The 17,700-nt window shown below is 37.6% G+C and overlaps 2 protein-coding genes across 2 annotated transcripts; both read left to right on the forward strand.

Annotated features, from left to right (window-relative positions):
• Positions 1 to 14,555, forward strand: LOC120572306 (GTPase IMAP family member 7-like). The gene is made up of 3 exons (XM_039821568.1): positions 1 to 80; positions 726 to 1,674; positions 13,490 to 14,555. The coding sequence occupies exons 1-2, from the start codon at positions 74 to 76 to the stop codon at positions 1,634 to 1,636; spliced, it is 918 nt and encodes a 305-aa protein (XP_039677502.1). The 5' UTR covers positions 1 to 73; the 3' UTR covers positions 1,637 to 1,674; positions 13,490 to 14,555.
• On the forward strand, positions 4,954 to 14,555 carry LOC120572307 (GTPase IMAP family member 7-like). The gene is made up of 2 exons (XM_039821569.1): positions 4,954 to 5,070; positions 12,517 to 14,555. Exons 1-2 carry the CDS (start codon positions 5,064 to 5,066, stop codon positions 13,401 to 13,403), a joined length of 894 nt encoding a protein of 297 aa, XP_039677503.1. The 5' UTR covers positions 4,954 to 5,063; the 3' UTR covers positions 13,404 to 14,555.
• Positions 14,556 to 17,700: the final 3,145 nt, after the last annotated feature.

Below are 17,700 nucleotides of genomic sequence, written 5' to 3' on the forward strand. Positions count from 1 at the left end.
AACATATTTTACATTCTGGCAGTCTTTTCACTCTGACTTATAGTTGCTCCACAGTTACTTCACTTTTGACAACATGGACGGTAAGTTAATTTATTTCTGTTATTTCAGGACTGAACACATTAAGTTGCAAAATGTAGAATTTAAATAATAGCTGTTTTGTTTTAAATACTTTTTATAGTGCACAGGTGCTACACTTAGATGGCTGACATACTGTTTATGTTCTTTTTTGTTACAATCACACAATATGTACTAATACTTAAAATCAAGTGATGTACAGAACCGATCCTAAGTGTCATTATGAGGGGCTGTTCAAGTCAATTTGAATGAAATTATATCATCTTATTAAAGCGATAATTCAAGCTATGTGTTATTATTTATTTACATGTGTGTTGATATGCAACACTAATTTTAACTTAGATTAAAGGGGGGGAAGGGGCCAAAAAAAGAAAATTATAGCCTACTTGATCATCCCTAAAGCTGTTTACGAAATTGTCCTTAGTAGTGTTTCACACTACTTCCCTTTACATGTTAAAACGTCAAAAGACTTTAGAAACATAAGATATGCTTGTTGGCCTTTTTTAATGTATTGACATCATTATTCTAGTACTAACTACTTTTGAGCATTGATGATTTGTATTGTTATTGAGTTTATCTGTATTTTCATTTACAAGAAAACAACCAAAAGACAAAGGCATATTATTATTGATAAACATTATTCTTTTCAGTGTCAAACACAAGAATTGTCATCTTGGGAAAAACTGGATCTGGGAAAAGCAGCCTGGCTAACACCATATTTGGAGAGGAACAGTTTACAATCAGCCACAATCTCAACTCTAAAACAAGAGAATGTCAAGCAGAAACCAAATCTGTTAATGGAAGAAGCATCACTTTGATTGACACTCCTGCTTTCTATGACACAGAGAGGTCTGAGGAGGAGCTGAAGCCTGAGATAGTGAGGTGTATCACAGAGTGTGCTCCTGGTCCTCATGCTTTTCTCATTGTGCTTAAAGTGGAGAAATTCATAGTGCAGGAGCAGGCTGTCATCACTAAAATTAGCCAGTGCTTTTCTGATGAAGTCTTCAATTATGCAACAGTTCTCTTCACTCATGGTGACCAGCTTGAGGAAGGACAGACAATTGAGGATTTTGTCCACCAGAATAAGTCAATGAGTGATCTGGTGAAGAAGTGTGGCAGCCGCTGCCATGTCGTTGATAATAAATACTGGCAGAACAACCAGCAGGATAAATACAGGAGCAACCAGTTCCAGGTGAATGAGCTACTTAACACAATAGAGAAGATGGTTAAGTCAAACGAAGGAAGCTGCTACACCAATGAGATGCTACAAGCAGTGGAGGAAGTATTACAACAAGAGGTGGAGGCCATTAGACGGTCATCAGGAAACAAGTCAGAGAAAGAGATCATAGAGCAGGCTAGAATCAGCACATTTAAGCTTTTGATCAATTTTGCAGGTACTGCAAAAGATACATTGTTAGGGGCATTTACAGGGGCAGCTGCTGCAGTGGAAGCGATGATATGTCGTATTAAAGGATATAAAGTAGTTGAGGGAGCAGAGCCTCTTGTGACTTGTGGCACAGAAGACGCAAAAGAGGCTGTCGAGAATGTAACCGATTTGTGACTCTTCTCATGAAAAAGTCATATCTCCCTGTTTATTAAATAGAAATCATGTTCCAAGTTATCTTTAATCACTGAGCTGTTTAGGTATTCATATGTAATATGTTATAGCTTTACTTCTTGTCAGTCACTCATTCCTGTCAAAACCTATGTGTTGTCCTGTGCATGTACTGTACATTTTAACCACATATGGATACAACATTTTTAACAGCATTCATGGATAAGATCTTAAATTTTTTTTGAATGAAACCTGTGCATGCTGTTTAATGCATTTCTCACTGTTTCGTGTTGCAAAAGAACCATGAAATGTTACTTAATGTATTTACAACATTATTTTGTTGACAAGGTTGGTGCTTTTGGAAAAATAGTTATGGTTCTTGTGAATTAAAATGTATCACCAATGCAAACATAATTAAATTGAGATCTATTTTATTTAATATTATTATTACCGTTAATAAATGTTACTTGAACAAATTAAGTTTTTTACTTGGTAAAGTAGTATACCAAGTACCAACAAAGTACCACAAGCCTGGGTGGACAGAATGTTGTATTGACAATTGAAAAACAAAAAAACTGTAATACAAATCTCTTACAGAAGAAGTGCTACAGTGAAATGCCACAGAAGCTGCCTGTTGCAACACAGCCCAAACAGTGGGTTCAAACTAATGTCCCGCCTTCCCAATCCCTGGACACACCCCTGAGCCTCTTGTGCAAAACATTGGCACCTTCATCTCAAATCACATCACAACCTAACAATGATTTGTTCAATAATTATCTTTTGTTAATAAGTTACTGGAAAAAACTACTTTAGCTGTCCCTTTGTCTTGATAACAAAGTATCAGTATGGAAAGTGGTATGTGCTGTGATTGTGATTAGACAATGTGTTACACAATGTGTTGTGGCTTTCATGATGCAGTGATGAAGACATTTACAATGTTTTTGATTCTCCCTGTATTACTTTTTAGTCAGTAATGAAATGGGTGACAAAAATAAGATGTGGTGTCAGAGACAACAGGAAAAATACTCAGGAGATTCAGGCAACTGCAATCTCCACTTTTCTTTTTAATGACGTTGTGGACTCTTAGTTGAGGTTACCTCTTATCCATAAAAGAAGATATACATACAGATAAGAGAGTAGACATTCTGAATCACAAGTTTTGACCCTTTAGACAACTGCTACACTTAACATGCCTGAGTTTGTTGGAAAGGTTTTAATGAATAGTGATATTTTGAAACTCATATCTAAACCATCCAGAGAAAGTTCCTTTCAAGGGCAGATAAAACAACTGCTTATGGACAGTATCTGAATGTTAACATATATTATTAAATGTGAGCTTAATTGGTTTGGCAAAGAAAGGTGGATTTATTTGGACTTTCTTAAATTAAGAGAAGTCACTGCAATAGCAGCAGCAGCAGCTTAGCATCAACATGTGTGCTCCAGCCGCTGTTGTGTGGTTAGATCAGATTTGATTGTCAGCAGAAACATGAAGAAACAGTCCCACAAGTGTCATCCGACATTTATTCAAATATTGCTAAATTCTGATTAGTACGTACATGACTTTGTCACTCAAAGCAACAGCCTGCTTGAGAAAGTATACTCTTTACTTTATAGTTAACATATAGTTCATTAGGTAACTGTGCCCTGATGGGACACTTTATTTTTGCCAATAATTCACTATCCATGTTCTCCAACTACTCCTCAAGTCTGAGTACAGTAGTTGGACTTTTTGAAATAAGTTCATGTAGACTTACAGCTGAACTGTTTCTTGTTTGACAGAGTGCAGTATTTGTTGAGTTTTATTTTTAAATATACAGTTTCTGTTGAGTCTTAAAGGAAACATCTTCAGTATTTATTTGAGCAAAGAATTATAGCCAAGAAAACCACAGGGGCCTCATTTATAAAACTGTGCGTAGATTCTATTCTGAAAGATTTTGTGCGCAAAAAAGTCAGAATTTTCGTACGCAAAAACAATATTCTGATTTATAACACCTTGCGGCGCACACCGCACTCTTCTCGTTATAAATACGGACGTGCGTTACCTTATGCGGTCGTGCACGAGCCTCACGCTCCTCCCAAGGTCGTCCCATATTTGTCCTAATAAGGTCCATGTTAATCAATCAATGAATATTCCAGCCCTTGATCACCAATCACGAAACGGAAAAATGGGGAAAAAACACGATTCTGTGATTGTGAGATCGATGTGCTCCTAACAGAGGTAGAACATCAAAACAAAATCCTGTTTGGAAGCCGTAACTCTTGTGTAGTGTTCATATTGTTGTTACACAGCCTTAATACTTAACAGATTTAGCTCAATTACCAATGATATTCATCATTTATTGTTCCTATTTGCCATTTACCCCTGAGAGATCACATTTATGATCATATGATCATTTTCGTTTTTTGTGAGAAAGGAAATTCAATTATTAAAAAGGTAAAAAATAGAAACAAGATTTTGGATCATTATTGGTGCAAAACAGGTGAAAGTGCTTGAAATGTGACAATTTGGTAACTTGTATGGTAATTGTGTGGGAATAGCAGGTGCAGAAAGACAACATTCACACACAGACATCTACAATCAGACACGACCACATAAAGACGCACAGACAGACAACACACACACACACACACACACACACACACACACACACACACACACACACACACACACACACACACACACACACACACACACACACACACACACACACACACACACACACACACAGATACACATCAAACAAACAACGCATTTCCAGGAGCGGGAGCGGAGGAAAAGCGCATTTCCTCCGCTGCACGGTGTGGGAGGATCCCCTGCCTCTCCCCGTTGCTGGCAGCCCCTCGCCGGGCGCCGCGACCGGCTCTGGGTCGGTTTAGCAAGAACGGGATTGTTGGGTTCAGGAAAACAAAAACTGGGTTAGGTTCGGAAAACGGGCATACCATCGGAGTTCACTAAAACGCAGTCTACAAAACCTTGGGAGCATTACGCACGATCACACGTGTGGTCAAAAGTTTGCGGAAAACTGGGAACATTTTTACGCATGGAAAGTCTTTATAAATCCCGACAATTGCGAGGAATGTTGCGACGACAAATTTCACCCTGCTTCACGCAACTTTTTCTTGCGTAACAGGTTTTATAAATGAGGCCCCTGGTGTCAGCTGTCTGTCTTGCAGCTTTTTCGAAAATGTTTGAAAATGTTTGACTACTTCTTTTTTTTAAAAGGCCGTGCGCCTGTGAGCACCTATGGAGGAAAACATCAATTGGCGCCTTTGGTGGAAACTTTTATAGAATTTTTTTTGCACGTCGTGCATTGTGCAGGAAGTGAAAGCACGCAGGGCAGACTCAGATACAGGAAACATTTTTAAACACACTCTGATACAGTCTTGTCACTTTGACGTATTGTCGCTCCACAGTTACTTCACTTTTGAAAACATGGACGGTAAGTTAATTTCTTTCAGTTATAGCAGGACTGAACACTGCACATTATGTTGCAAGATGCAGAAATTTAAATAAAAGAAAGTTTTGTTTTAAATAGGCTACTTTTTATAGTGCACAGGTGCTACACTTATATGGCTGACATATGTCTTCTTTTTTTGTTACAATCCAACACAGTCTCACTCCCTACTCGTCAAATGTATGACGCATGGTCAAGGACCCTAGCGTCAAGTTTCAACGAAATAGGGGTACCCTTCACGTTATTTTTCGACGAGGGGGTCCGTCAGATAGACATTCATGTTATTCCCTCACCGTCAAATACCGACGAAAGAAAAAAACACGCCCCCCCGCCCCTTAACTCGAAATCTGTGACAGTTAGGCTATTATTGGTATTTTTAGCCAAATAACCACTGTTTTAATCAACATTATTCACGAGATATTATCATGGTTTATATGTATTTCTTTTAATGTTATTATTTCGGTCTATTTCGGCCAGGGAAGCTGGGTTGCTTTTTTGTTGATTTATATTTTTTAAACTATAATGCAACATCTATCAACATTTATTTAGATGTTATTATAGTATTCATTTCTTTACTTTAATAATATTATTTCGGTCTTATTACCGGTGAAATATCCTACATGAACATCCCGATAATATGACCCGAGCAGGACGCATTCAAAGCCGATGTCCCCCAATGCAATGCGGCCATTCATTTCAAAGAATCGGGCAGCGATCAGCTGGTCTTTAACGTCAGGATTGCTTTCAATATCCATATATACAGTCAGTGGTTGTGTCACCAGCAACAACACGATGCTCAGTTTTGTTCCAGTAAGTTATGAACCATAATAACGTTTAAACGAATCCGCGGAAAACTCCGGAAGTGACGTAGTACGTCCCGCTCAGCGGATACGAAGATAAAAATATATAATATTCGTAATATTGATTTTTTTTTCTAACGTTGTATTTGAGGAGTTAAACAATAAAGATAGTTATAATATTAAAATACAGTTTCATGTATTTGTCTACGTTTAAACGAATCCGCGGAAGTGACGTGGAAATTCCATATCTCGTCTGTGATAGAATGTTCCACGTTGTACGTGAGAATTTACACAATAAAATACTAATAATGAAAACATTGTGTTTTATATTTAGCACTTTGATTTGTCTTATATATACTATATAAAAAACCTACAGTTGAGTGTTTAGAACTACAGCCTAATGTAATGGCTTGTTTGACTAATTTGCATTTGTTTTGAATTGTAGGCTACTGTTGTGAAAAACAAACTATGTACAAAGAGAAGCATTTTTTATTTTATTTTCTATGCATAGTTATTTAAAAACGCAATTTTCAAATTTTGCAGTTGATGAATATTAATAGCAAAGACTAAAGGGAAAAAAACATGAATATATTTATGTGTGGGACTTAGTTTGATTTAAAATCACACTGCATTATTAGTTGTTTTAAATAAATTACTTTTTTGAAATATCAATTTATGGTAGGCCGAACATATTAATTATATTTAGAAGATGATGCTCATATCAATCACAGTGGTTACAGCTTGTAGCCATCCTAACCTTTGTAGCCTTTACTGAGACTACCTTTTTCAAAATTTATAAGGGACTAGTTTTAAGAAGCATTTTCAGGAAATTAAAAGGATAAGCAGATTGTTGCCGAGGTTTTTGTTCACAGATTAAGATGTATATAGCTTTGTTTGGGTATGTGTACATATACAACATGTGTTTTGGCATTTTTGGCACACTTCTACCTCAGCCCTACTGCACAAAGACAAAACTCACACATCTCATTCAACCATTTCACAAGCTGAGAAAAGGGTCATGACATGGGTCAGAGCAGTGGTTCCTAACCTTTTTTCCTTGGTGCCCCCCTACTCATGTCTAAGAAAACCCCTTTCCTGAAACTGAAGTTGAGGTAACTCTCGAGATAGAGCTGGGTCAGAGGATATCAGAGGTCATAAATGATGAACCAATCCATCAGCTACTCCTATAGGCCCAATGGTGTTCATATGGACAACATGCACCTTTGGCTGGAAGGCCCGTGTTGAAATTGTGTGTTATCATTTAGAGCAGACACCCACGGTGAATCAGAGGGTTTATGTTATACAAGGCTGCATTACAGAGCATTTTAATATGACTGTCATGAAGGTTGTGTAGAGGAATAGAAACCCGTCTCTCCAGGCAAGCACACAGAATATGGTCTGCTCTATCTTTATTCTCCATGCCAAGTATGAGCTCTTATCCTCTGGCAGAAGATGGTAAACTTAACATTTCTAAACTATAGGCCTAATTTGGACCTACCTCAATTAAAACTTTAAATAATGTTGCTTGAGGTTGAGGGTGTGCAATAGCTTCATGATATGACGCATGGTTGTGTTGCTCTTGTCACTGTTTGTGAAAGATGAGCAATAGATTGTTGCTGTGTGATGTGCTTCAGTCTAGCCTATATCACTTTTTTCATGTTGTTTTTTATCGTAAGTATGTCAGCTGTATGATAAAACAATATGTCAAGTCTTATTTGTGAAGCATTTGAACTCAAGGCAAATACCCTCTGGGAACAATAAAGTATCTCCTGCTAAGTGGTCTCCATGATGTGTAAAAATTAAAATCTTATCGTAGGACTATAGCAAACACATCGTTGGAAAGGTCTCAACCTGGAGAGTAACATATGTCAGTCTGGAGAGCATACATTACTCCTGCTTTGAAATATTGACCTCTGAACCTTGAACCCAGTCCATGTTTGAAGGCTTGTCATTTAGCAACAGAAGGTGCTACACACATAAAACCCCCTGTTATAAAAAGCTCTGGACCTCAGCTATCATGTAGATATGGTCACCAAATTGTACCTACTGTAAGCACTGTCAAATATGGTAATAAGCTATTTTCACCTATTTAACGATTTGATTTTTAAAATCTGATGACACCAGTGTGTTCTCCATACCAAAAAAACCCAGGGTGTATTCAAAATTATACACTGACAACTTATGAGAAATATACCAATATACTTTAAAACTACAACTCCCATAAGAAACGCCACAGAAGCTGTTACAAAGCTTGAGCAGTTGTAGTTCTTCCAGGGTGGGTGGGGGGACTCGTTCGGCTCCTGTTTCTGTCTGTCTGCCGTAAAATTGCTTGATTCCATTTCTGATAGATGCCGTCCGCCGGCCGGCCGAGCACACTTTACATGAGACAAACACATGAAACTGTATTTTATTATTATAACTATCTTTATTGTTTAACTCCTCAAATACAACGTAAAAAAAAAATCAATATTACGAATATTACAAAACTGAGCATCGTGTTGTTGCTGGTGACACAATCACTGACTGTATATATGGATATTGAAGCGATCCTGACGTTAAAGACCAGCTGATCGCTGCCCGATTCTTTGAAATGAATGGCCGCATTGCATTGGGGGACATCGGCTTTGAATGCGTCCTGCTCGGGTCATATTATCGTGATGTTCTGTATTACATATAGCCTACTGTAATATTTCACTGGTAATAAGACCGAAATAATATTATTAAAGTAAAGAAATGAATACTATAATAACATCTAAATAAATGTTGATAGATGTTGCATTATAGTTTAAAAAATATAAATCAACAAAAAAGCAACCAGCTTCCCTGGCCGAAATAGACCGAAATAATAACATTAAAAGAAATACATATAAACCATGATAATATCTCGTGAATAATGTTGATTAAAACAGTGGTTATTTGGCTAAATACCAATAATAACTGTCACAGATTACGAGTTAAGGGGCGGGGGGCGTGTTTTTTTCTTTCGTCGGTATTTGACGGTGAGGGAATAACATGAATGTCTATCTGACGGACCCCCTCGTCGAAAAATAACGTCAAGGGTACCCCTATTTTGTTGAAACTTGACGCCAAGGTCCTTGACCATGCGTCATACATTTGACGAGTAGGGAGTGAGACTGTACAATCACACAATGTGAATTGTAATGCTCTCATACTAAAAAGGTATCAGGCTGTTCTGGTCAGATTTTAATGGATCGTATCAGCTAATATAAAGCCGATCAAAACTGAAGTGTTTGGCCTGCTGGTGTCGTGGCACTGCACTCTTTACACTTTTTCATGATCGCTATGACACTTTACAATACTTTCCTAAACTCTTAACACACAGTTAGCACAACATCCGTCTGTGTAGGCTATACAATTAACACATTTCTTGTTGTTTTGACACAAAATGCACACAGTTAACACACATTTAAAATGCTTAAACTTCTTTTACACACAAGCTCCACCAAAACGAAAACAATGGATCTTTACTGCCAAATTTCCAAATGCTTTCACACTGTATGTCACAACAGATAACATCATGTTCTAAACCTAACTTATAGGCTAAAGTCAAAGTGAACAGCTGATCATATTGTAAATTGAAACCCAAATATATCCCCTGCATTTCATACATGCATTTATTGAGAAACAGTTGATTGAAGTTCTGCAAATAGATCAATCACAGCTGATTCCCTTCTAGGAAACACACTCAGGTGTTGAGGTTCTTTCAATTGCATGATCATATGGTAGTACAGTAAAAGAGGACCTATTTGAACAATAGACTGTAGATGAACACAGAAAATAAGAAAAATGCCTTCACAAGGAAGAGGAAGAGGAGTACCAGGACAATTTTGTCTCTGTCTCCTTTTTTCATAAACTGTACATTCTATAAAGCTACTCTGAGATGGGTCATTCATTTTTTATATTGAATCTCTGCAGCAAAAGAAACAAAATGGTGGGTGGGTTGGATCAGCGGGTAGAGCAGGCGCTCATACAGTACAGGCCAAAAGTTTGGACACACCTTCTCATTCAATGTGTTTCCTTATTATTTTCATGACTATTTACATTGTAGATTCTCACTGAAGGTATCAAAACTATGAATGAACACATGTGGAATTATGTACTTAACAAAAAAGTGTGAAATAACTGAAAACATGTCTTATATTTTAGATTCTTCAAAGTTGCCACCCTTTGCTTTTTTTTATTAATAAGGGAATAATTCCACTAATTAACCCTGACAGGGCACACCTGTGAAGTGAAAACCATTTCAGGTGACTACCTCATGAAGCTCATTGAGAGAACACCAAGGGTTTGCAGAGTTATCAAAAAAAGCAAAGGGTGGCTAGGAATCTAAAATATAAGACATGTTTTCAGTTATTTCACACTTTTTTGTTAAGTACATAATTCCATATGTGTTCATTCATAGTTTTGATGCCTTCAGTGAGAATCTACGAATGTCATGTCAACGTCATGAAAATAAAGAAACACACTGAATGAGAAGGTGTGTCCAAACTTTTGGCCTGTACTGTAGGTTTATGCCTTGAAGCAGAGGTCCAGGGTTCGTTCGTTTGTGACGATTTCCTGCATGTCTTCCCCCCCTCTCTCTCTCGCTCTCCCCTTTCTCAACTAGCTGTCCTGTCAAATAAAGGTGGAAAAACCCCAAAAAATAATCTTTACAGTAAAAAAATAGAAATATGCATGCATTTACTAAACCCAACAAAACAAAAATGTAGAGAGACTTCAAGAGAAACTGCAGTCCAAAACACAATCTATGATCAATACAATATACTATTGTCTGTTGTATAAGGGCAGACCTGACACATGTAAAATAATGCAGTTTCTGTAATTCCATCTGATGTTAGTGTTTTTTATGACATTGTGCTATGATTGACTAAATGTTCCTGTTGGGAGAGAACATGTGTTAGTGTTTTGAAGAATTATTTGATTTTGAGACATGTTTGCATTGTTTTGGTAAACACAGTGTATATGAATTATTGTATTTTGAAAATCAGTGTTGGAGTTTAGTTTACAATGTGTGATTTTGAGCATGAAATTAACTGTTTTGCCAATTGTGTGTTGTAGGTGTGTTGGTGCGTTAAGAGTTTAGGAAAGTTGTTAAAAGTATTGAAAAAATTGTCATAACAATATTGAAAAACTGTAATGACAGCCATGGTCTACACTGTGAGCATCTTTGCTCATTTAGCCTACAGCATGGGAATGCGAAAAATTATTTGATTGCATTTGCAAATTTAGTAATCTAAAGCTGTTTAGAAAATGAAGAAAATGATCCTCAGCTTTATACCGCAATGGATTATCTTATATAATTGAACAGTGATTGGTACGGTAAGAGAGAGTAGACACGTGATGTTCTTACAGTTTTTTTTGATTGCTAAGTGACAGTGGGCCCAACTGGAGTCACATGTGCAAATCTCTAACTACAGTCTGCACAGCAGCAGTTCATGTGGACCAAACTCTAGTTCGTTTTTCATTGCTTGAAAACAGTTTTCAAAACTCTACACTTATCCCATGACTTTAACCACAACATGTAAAACACTGTAGATTTACAGCACTTTGTTCAAATGCTAACACACTGCTGTCAAAACTGTTAACCACAGCCTATCAAACACTGCTGATTGTAATTTTAGCTGAAAGCCTAAGCAGGTGTCTGGTTTTAGACTAGTTAGTGAACATATATGGTATTTATACAGAGAAAGTTCAGAAAGCCTTTTTTTGTATACAAACACCAAATAAGAATGAAACAATTATACACTGTACAATTTGAGAGAAACATGTCAAAGAGCAAAGATACCAACATGTCCAGGTAAGATGTCTGAGGTTATATACACAGCTATAAAAAAAGTGAAAAACACTATATCTTTACAATAGTAAAACTGTGTTCTTACTGTTTATCAGAAAGTAATGGAGGTGAAAGCAATGGAATCACCACATTATTTTGTATTTAGAGATGATGCAGACATCCAATGTGATGAAAAAAACTTGCCACATGATGCTGGAGAGAGGCATAATTAGTCACACTATTCTTTATTGTTACATATGTACCTTTAGTTTTTTTCCCCAGTAATTCCATAAATTACTAGAGACAAAATATTATATTGAAGAAAACTACTGATTTTCATTCCTTCTTGTTTACCTTATGTAAAAATCGGTATATTATACAATCTATATATTTTCCTTAAATAATCTATTGAGTAGTGTCAAGTCACTCAAATTGTTCAAACTGTCAAGATGAGAAAGTTTGTAATTTCTGTATTGGTGTTTGACGCTAGTGTTTTTACCCTCAGTGTGTTCTGAGTGACAGTGTGTGTCATCTCAGTGAGGCTTGTGCATAGTGTTTGGCTGCACTGAGCCTGTTTTGAGACGTGTGTTAAGAGTTGTGTTGCTTTGAATGAGTTTTGCAGGTGATGTGAACTGTTTAGCTCAGGTGACTGTTGGTAATGCAGACTGGCTTGAGTTTTGCACATGTGACTCCAGTTGTGCCCACTGTCGTTTAGCAATTGAAAAAAACTGTAATAATTTATATGCTTATTGTTCTCTTATTATTTTTTTATCTTCTAGTTGAAAAAAGTCAAAAGACATATGTGAAATATTATTGATGGAACGTATTCTTTTTCAGTGTCAGACACAAGAAGAATTGTCATCTTGGGAAAAACTGGATCTGGGAAAAGCAGCGTGGCGAACACCATATTTGGAGAGAAACTGTTCACGATCAGCCACACTCTCAACTCTGAAACAAGAAAATGTGAAGCAAGAACTAAATCTGTCAATGGAAGAAGCATCACTTTGATCGACACTCCTGGTTTGTATGACACAGAGATATCTGAGGAGGAGATGAAACCTGAGATAGTGAGGTGTATCGTTGAGTGTGCTCCTGGGCCTCATGCTTTTCTCATTGTGATTAAAGTGGAGAGATTCACAGAGCACGAGCAGGCTGTCATCACTAAAATTAAAAATTACTTTTCTGATGAAGTCTTCACTTATGCAACAGTTCTCTTCACTCATGGTGACCAGCTCCCTGAAGGACAGACAATTAAGGATTGTGTCCGCGAGAATAAGCCAATGAGTGATCTGGTGAAGAAGTGCGGCGACCGCTGCCACGTCATTGATAATAAATACTGGAAGAACAACCAGCAGCATGAATACAGAAGTAACCAGTTCCAGGTGAAGGAGCTACTTAACACAATAGAGAAGATGGTTGAGGCAAACCAAGGAAGCTGCTACACCAATGAGATGCTACAAGCAGTGGAGGATGTAATACAAAAAGAGGTGGAGGACATTAGACGGTCATCAGGAAACATGTCAGAGGAAGAAATCAGAAAGCAGGCTAGATTCAGCACATTTATGAAGCTTTTGGTCAGTTGGGTAGGTATTGCAAAAGATACATTGTTAGGGGCATTTACAGGGGCAGCTGCTGCAGTGAAAGCGACGATATGTCGTATTAAAGGATATAAAGTAGTTGAGGGAGCAGAGCCTCTTGTGACTTGTGACACAGAAGAAGCATAAGAGGGTGTTGAGAATGAAACCCATTTGTGACTCTTAAAGAGGATGGGGGATTTCTCATTAAAAAGTCATATCTCCCTGTTTATTAAATAGAAATCATGTTCCAAGTTATCTTTAATCACTGAGCTGTTTATGTTTATTCAGATGTAATATGTTATAGCTTTACTTCTTGTCTGAGCTTAACACTTCAAGTTCAGTCACGTATTCCAGTTTCACAAGCTATGTGTTGTCCTGTGCATGTACTGTACATTTAACCACAAAGATAAAACTGTTTTAACAGCATTTATGGATAAGATCTTAGCAATAATTTAAATGAAACCAGTGCATGCTGTTGGCTGTTTTTCTGCCTGCCATTAAAACATTTCTGACTGTTTCAGGTCGCAAAAGCTAACCATTACATGTTACTTAATGCATTTACAAGATCATTTTGTTAAGACAGTAATTGTGGCTCTTTGTTGATTACTGTATCACAAGGCAAATCTAAGCAATTAATACATTGAAACCTATGAAAAATGTTACTTGAGTAAACAATTTATGAATTGCACTATGAAAAGTCAGAGGGTGATCAAAGTCAGTCAAATTCATTGTCTGGGGAACCATGGATGTTTTAGCATTTCATCATGTAGATATTGAGATATTTAACAGGACAGATGAAAACCTTTTCTGTATGCACCGTGTTCCAAACTGTTCTCTGAGCTGTGATAAGGATATGCAGTCAGAGGCCCATGTAGAGGTTTTGCTTACTGTGACAGGTGCAGGTACATTCCTAACTATAGGCTTGGGACCATTTATGGAAATCGGTATGTCAACTGAGTAAACATATTTAACAGCCTGTCATTGGTGAAGAAGACAGTATGTCTGAATGACCATTAAAGGAAAAGCTATATATGAAATTATACGGAGACATGCAAAAGCTTGTCATTGGTTATTGGCAACGGTTGTTGTAAAAAAAACCTTTTCACTGGTTTAGAAAAATATCCATTTGGCTGCTTTCCAATGAGCATAGACTTCTTGTTTTGTGACATGTACCACACTATGTTTCTCTGTGTTCTTAGGAAGCTGCCGGGTAAAACTGAACTGATAAGACCTTGTTACTTTTCCTCTGTAACTTCCCTGTGATTACTTACATAAAACATTTGCAATATTCACCTTTAACATCTCTGTGTTTCTCTGTGCTTTGTCTTTGATTATTGAGTATCTCTGGAGAGGTCACAGAATCTCTATAACAAGAGTTTGAGTGGCTTTGCAAAAAAGTGTAGCTGCAGTTGAACTTCTGATAAACTATACATGAATATTCACTTTTGGTGTCCAATTGTAAAATACTGAAATAAGTTAACATAAGTCAAACTTTATTGATCACACACCAGGGAAATTCACATGTTAAAGCAACTTCACAAAAGCAAAGAAAAAACAAAAATAATTGTCTGAGCGATACAAAGGAACCAAGATAGTTTCAAGTTTATTTCATTTATTTAGCTCTTTAAAATCCAACAAGTTTTGCACCAAAGTGCTTCACAAAGACAAATACATATGCATACAAGCATAAAACACTAATATATACATAAATACATAGATGTGGTGGAAAAATAACAAGATTTAAACCCCTGAAATCAGATAGAAACAGAAAAACGAAAAGAAAGAAAAAACAGGTAAATCACAATTAAAAGAAAATAAAAGTGCTTCTTAAGGTGTCTTAAAAACATCCACAGACTCAGTCTGTCTAATGGCTTCCAGCTATTCCAGAGCCGAGGAGCTGCTACAGAAAAGGCCCTGCCCCGGCCTTTTTTTTTTTCAACGAGCGGGGCACAGCCAGCACTGTCCTTGGAACAAAGGACCCTGGAAGTGCTTTTTAAGAAAAAGCTTTCTAAACTGTTTGTGTTGCAGTCTGTGACAGACAGACTGAGCAAATGCATTGGTTTGAAAGAAGTCCAACAAGTTTTTAAATGTTTTCACAATAATTATTGCTTTGAAACAATCCGATCACGGTTGTTTTGGCGAATCCTGTCTACTGACTTGACCTCTGTGAGTTGATTCTGAAAACAGTGGCGAGCGCTCGGAGAACAAAGCGACCCAAAGCACCGTTCAGTTCACAATCTTCTAAAGGTTTAATGACACACAAGGATATACTATACATATTTTCTAACAATCGCTACACTCCTTTTGATGACGTGTAAGATAAGAGAGTCAAGATGGGCAGAAGGATTGTTTCCTGCTACTACACAGATACATCTTTAGGGAGGAAAACAGTGTTACAATTGATGACACAAATAAACAGGTGAGAACAACTTTCTTCAGAGTTGAGTTGTGGTTATATTGTGCAGTGAGACACGCAAAATAGACATACGTGGAAACTTGTATAGAAGGTTTTTTTTTGCACGTTGTGCATTGTGCAGGAAGTGAAAACATGCAGGGCAGACTCAGATACAGGAAATATTAAACACACTGGGACACAGTCTTGTCACTTTGACTATAACTCCCAGAAACCTGTAGGTCCGCTGCAACTCTCAGTTCTTTTAAATCTAAGCTAAAGACCTATCTTTTTTATGCTGCTTTTCTTTAAATAATCTATTTTATTAACTTTATTTTCTTATTCTGCACTGTAACTTTTATTCTTATACTGCACTATCAATTTTATTCTTGTCTTTTAATGTTTTTAATTTGTTTATTAACCCTCGTATTATGTTGAAAAAAAATGACATTGATGATGTTACGGGTCAAAATGACCCGTACAGTGTAAATACACTCAAAACTAACTTTTTTTCCTCATCACAAACATTTTTTCCCCCAAAACTGTTTTTACCAATTATTTAGTGAAAATATTTCCGGTATACACTTGCATATTCCATGCATAGTAGCTAGATTTGGCATCCTAGGATGCCCATATTTTGATGCCATACTGCAGGCTTGTTGGGCATGTACTGTCAGAAGGGACAGCGCCCCCTGAATGGAACAAGGTGTTCATCTACAGTGACATGGGGACCAGGATTGTACAAGACAGGTACAATTTTGACCCATTCATCCCATACATCTCTGATCTCAGCTAGTTTGTCTCTTTCACTCGACCAGCTCTGGTGTTGCGGAACACCCAAGCTTTCGTATGAATTGACTCCAAAGACATTGTTGCTAGAAATATTGGCCTTCCACTCTCATCATTCCACAGACTGACAATTGCTTCTCCCTTTGACTTGTACACTCCAGCTAATACTATTCAATTTTATTTTATTTATAGTATCAAATCATAACAACAGTTATCTCGAGACACTTTACAGATAGAGTCGGTCTAGACCACACTCTATAAATTCCAAAACCCCAACAATTACAGTAATTCCCCCAAGAGCAAGCATTATCAGTGGCTGTTGCTACAGTGGCGAGGAAAAACTCCCTTTTAGGAAGAAACCTCGGCAGACCCAGACTCTTGGTAGGCGGTGTCTGACAGGGCCGGTTGGGGGTGTGATGAACAGTGGCGATAATAGTCACATTAGAGATAATGGAACAGTGACTTTGAGGTAGTCATGGAAGTTCATGTCATAGCAGGGCACATTGTGTCGTACTGAGTAGTGCAGTCTCCAATACCGGATCCTGACTACTTGCGGTCGTATGAACATCACAGCAGGGTGTTGCGGGATGTAACATAGCACTGCAGAGTTTGGGTGGATGCTGCGGACGGCGCAGGACTAGGATTTCAATGTATGCATGCAAGTCAATCTTATCCAGTGACTTCCATTTCTTTTGAAATACACAACTCCCCTGCAAGTTGGTCATGTCCACTATGATCCTATCTATTGGTTGGGATATGAAGAGATGAAATGGTGATTGAATATCATCAACTAGTGTGGCAGAAAATCTTGTGGGGCTTGGCGTCATCTTGATGACAGTCTGCCTTGGCGTCAGTGTTTTGATGTTGACCATTTTATGTTAGCATCTTTAGCTGTCCATGTTGAGGATGATTGCTGCCCATTGTTTTCAGCTAATGTATACTACACCAGACTGGTCCCCTGAATCCTCTTCATCATAGGAAAATTCACAATCCGGATCGTCAATAGCATCGCACACACACACACACACACACACACACACACACACACACACACACACACACACACACACACACACACACACACACACACACACACACACACACACACACACACACACACACGCACACACACACACACAAACACACACACACACACACAAACACACACACACACACACACACACACACACACACACACACACACACACACACACACACACACACACACACACACACACACACACACACACACACACACACACC

This window comes from Perca fluviatilis, chromosome 14 (genome assembly GCF_010015445.1).
Source record: "Perca fluviatilis chromosome 14, GENO_Pfluv_1.0, whole genome shotgun sequence".
Classification (NCBI taxonomy): Eukaryota; Metazoa; Chordata; class Actinopteri; order Perciformes; family Percidae; genus Perca; species Perca fluviatilis.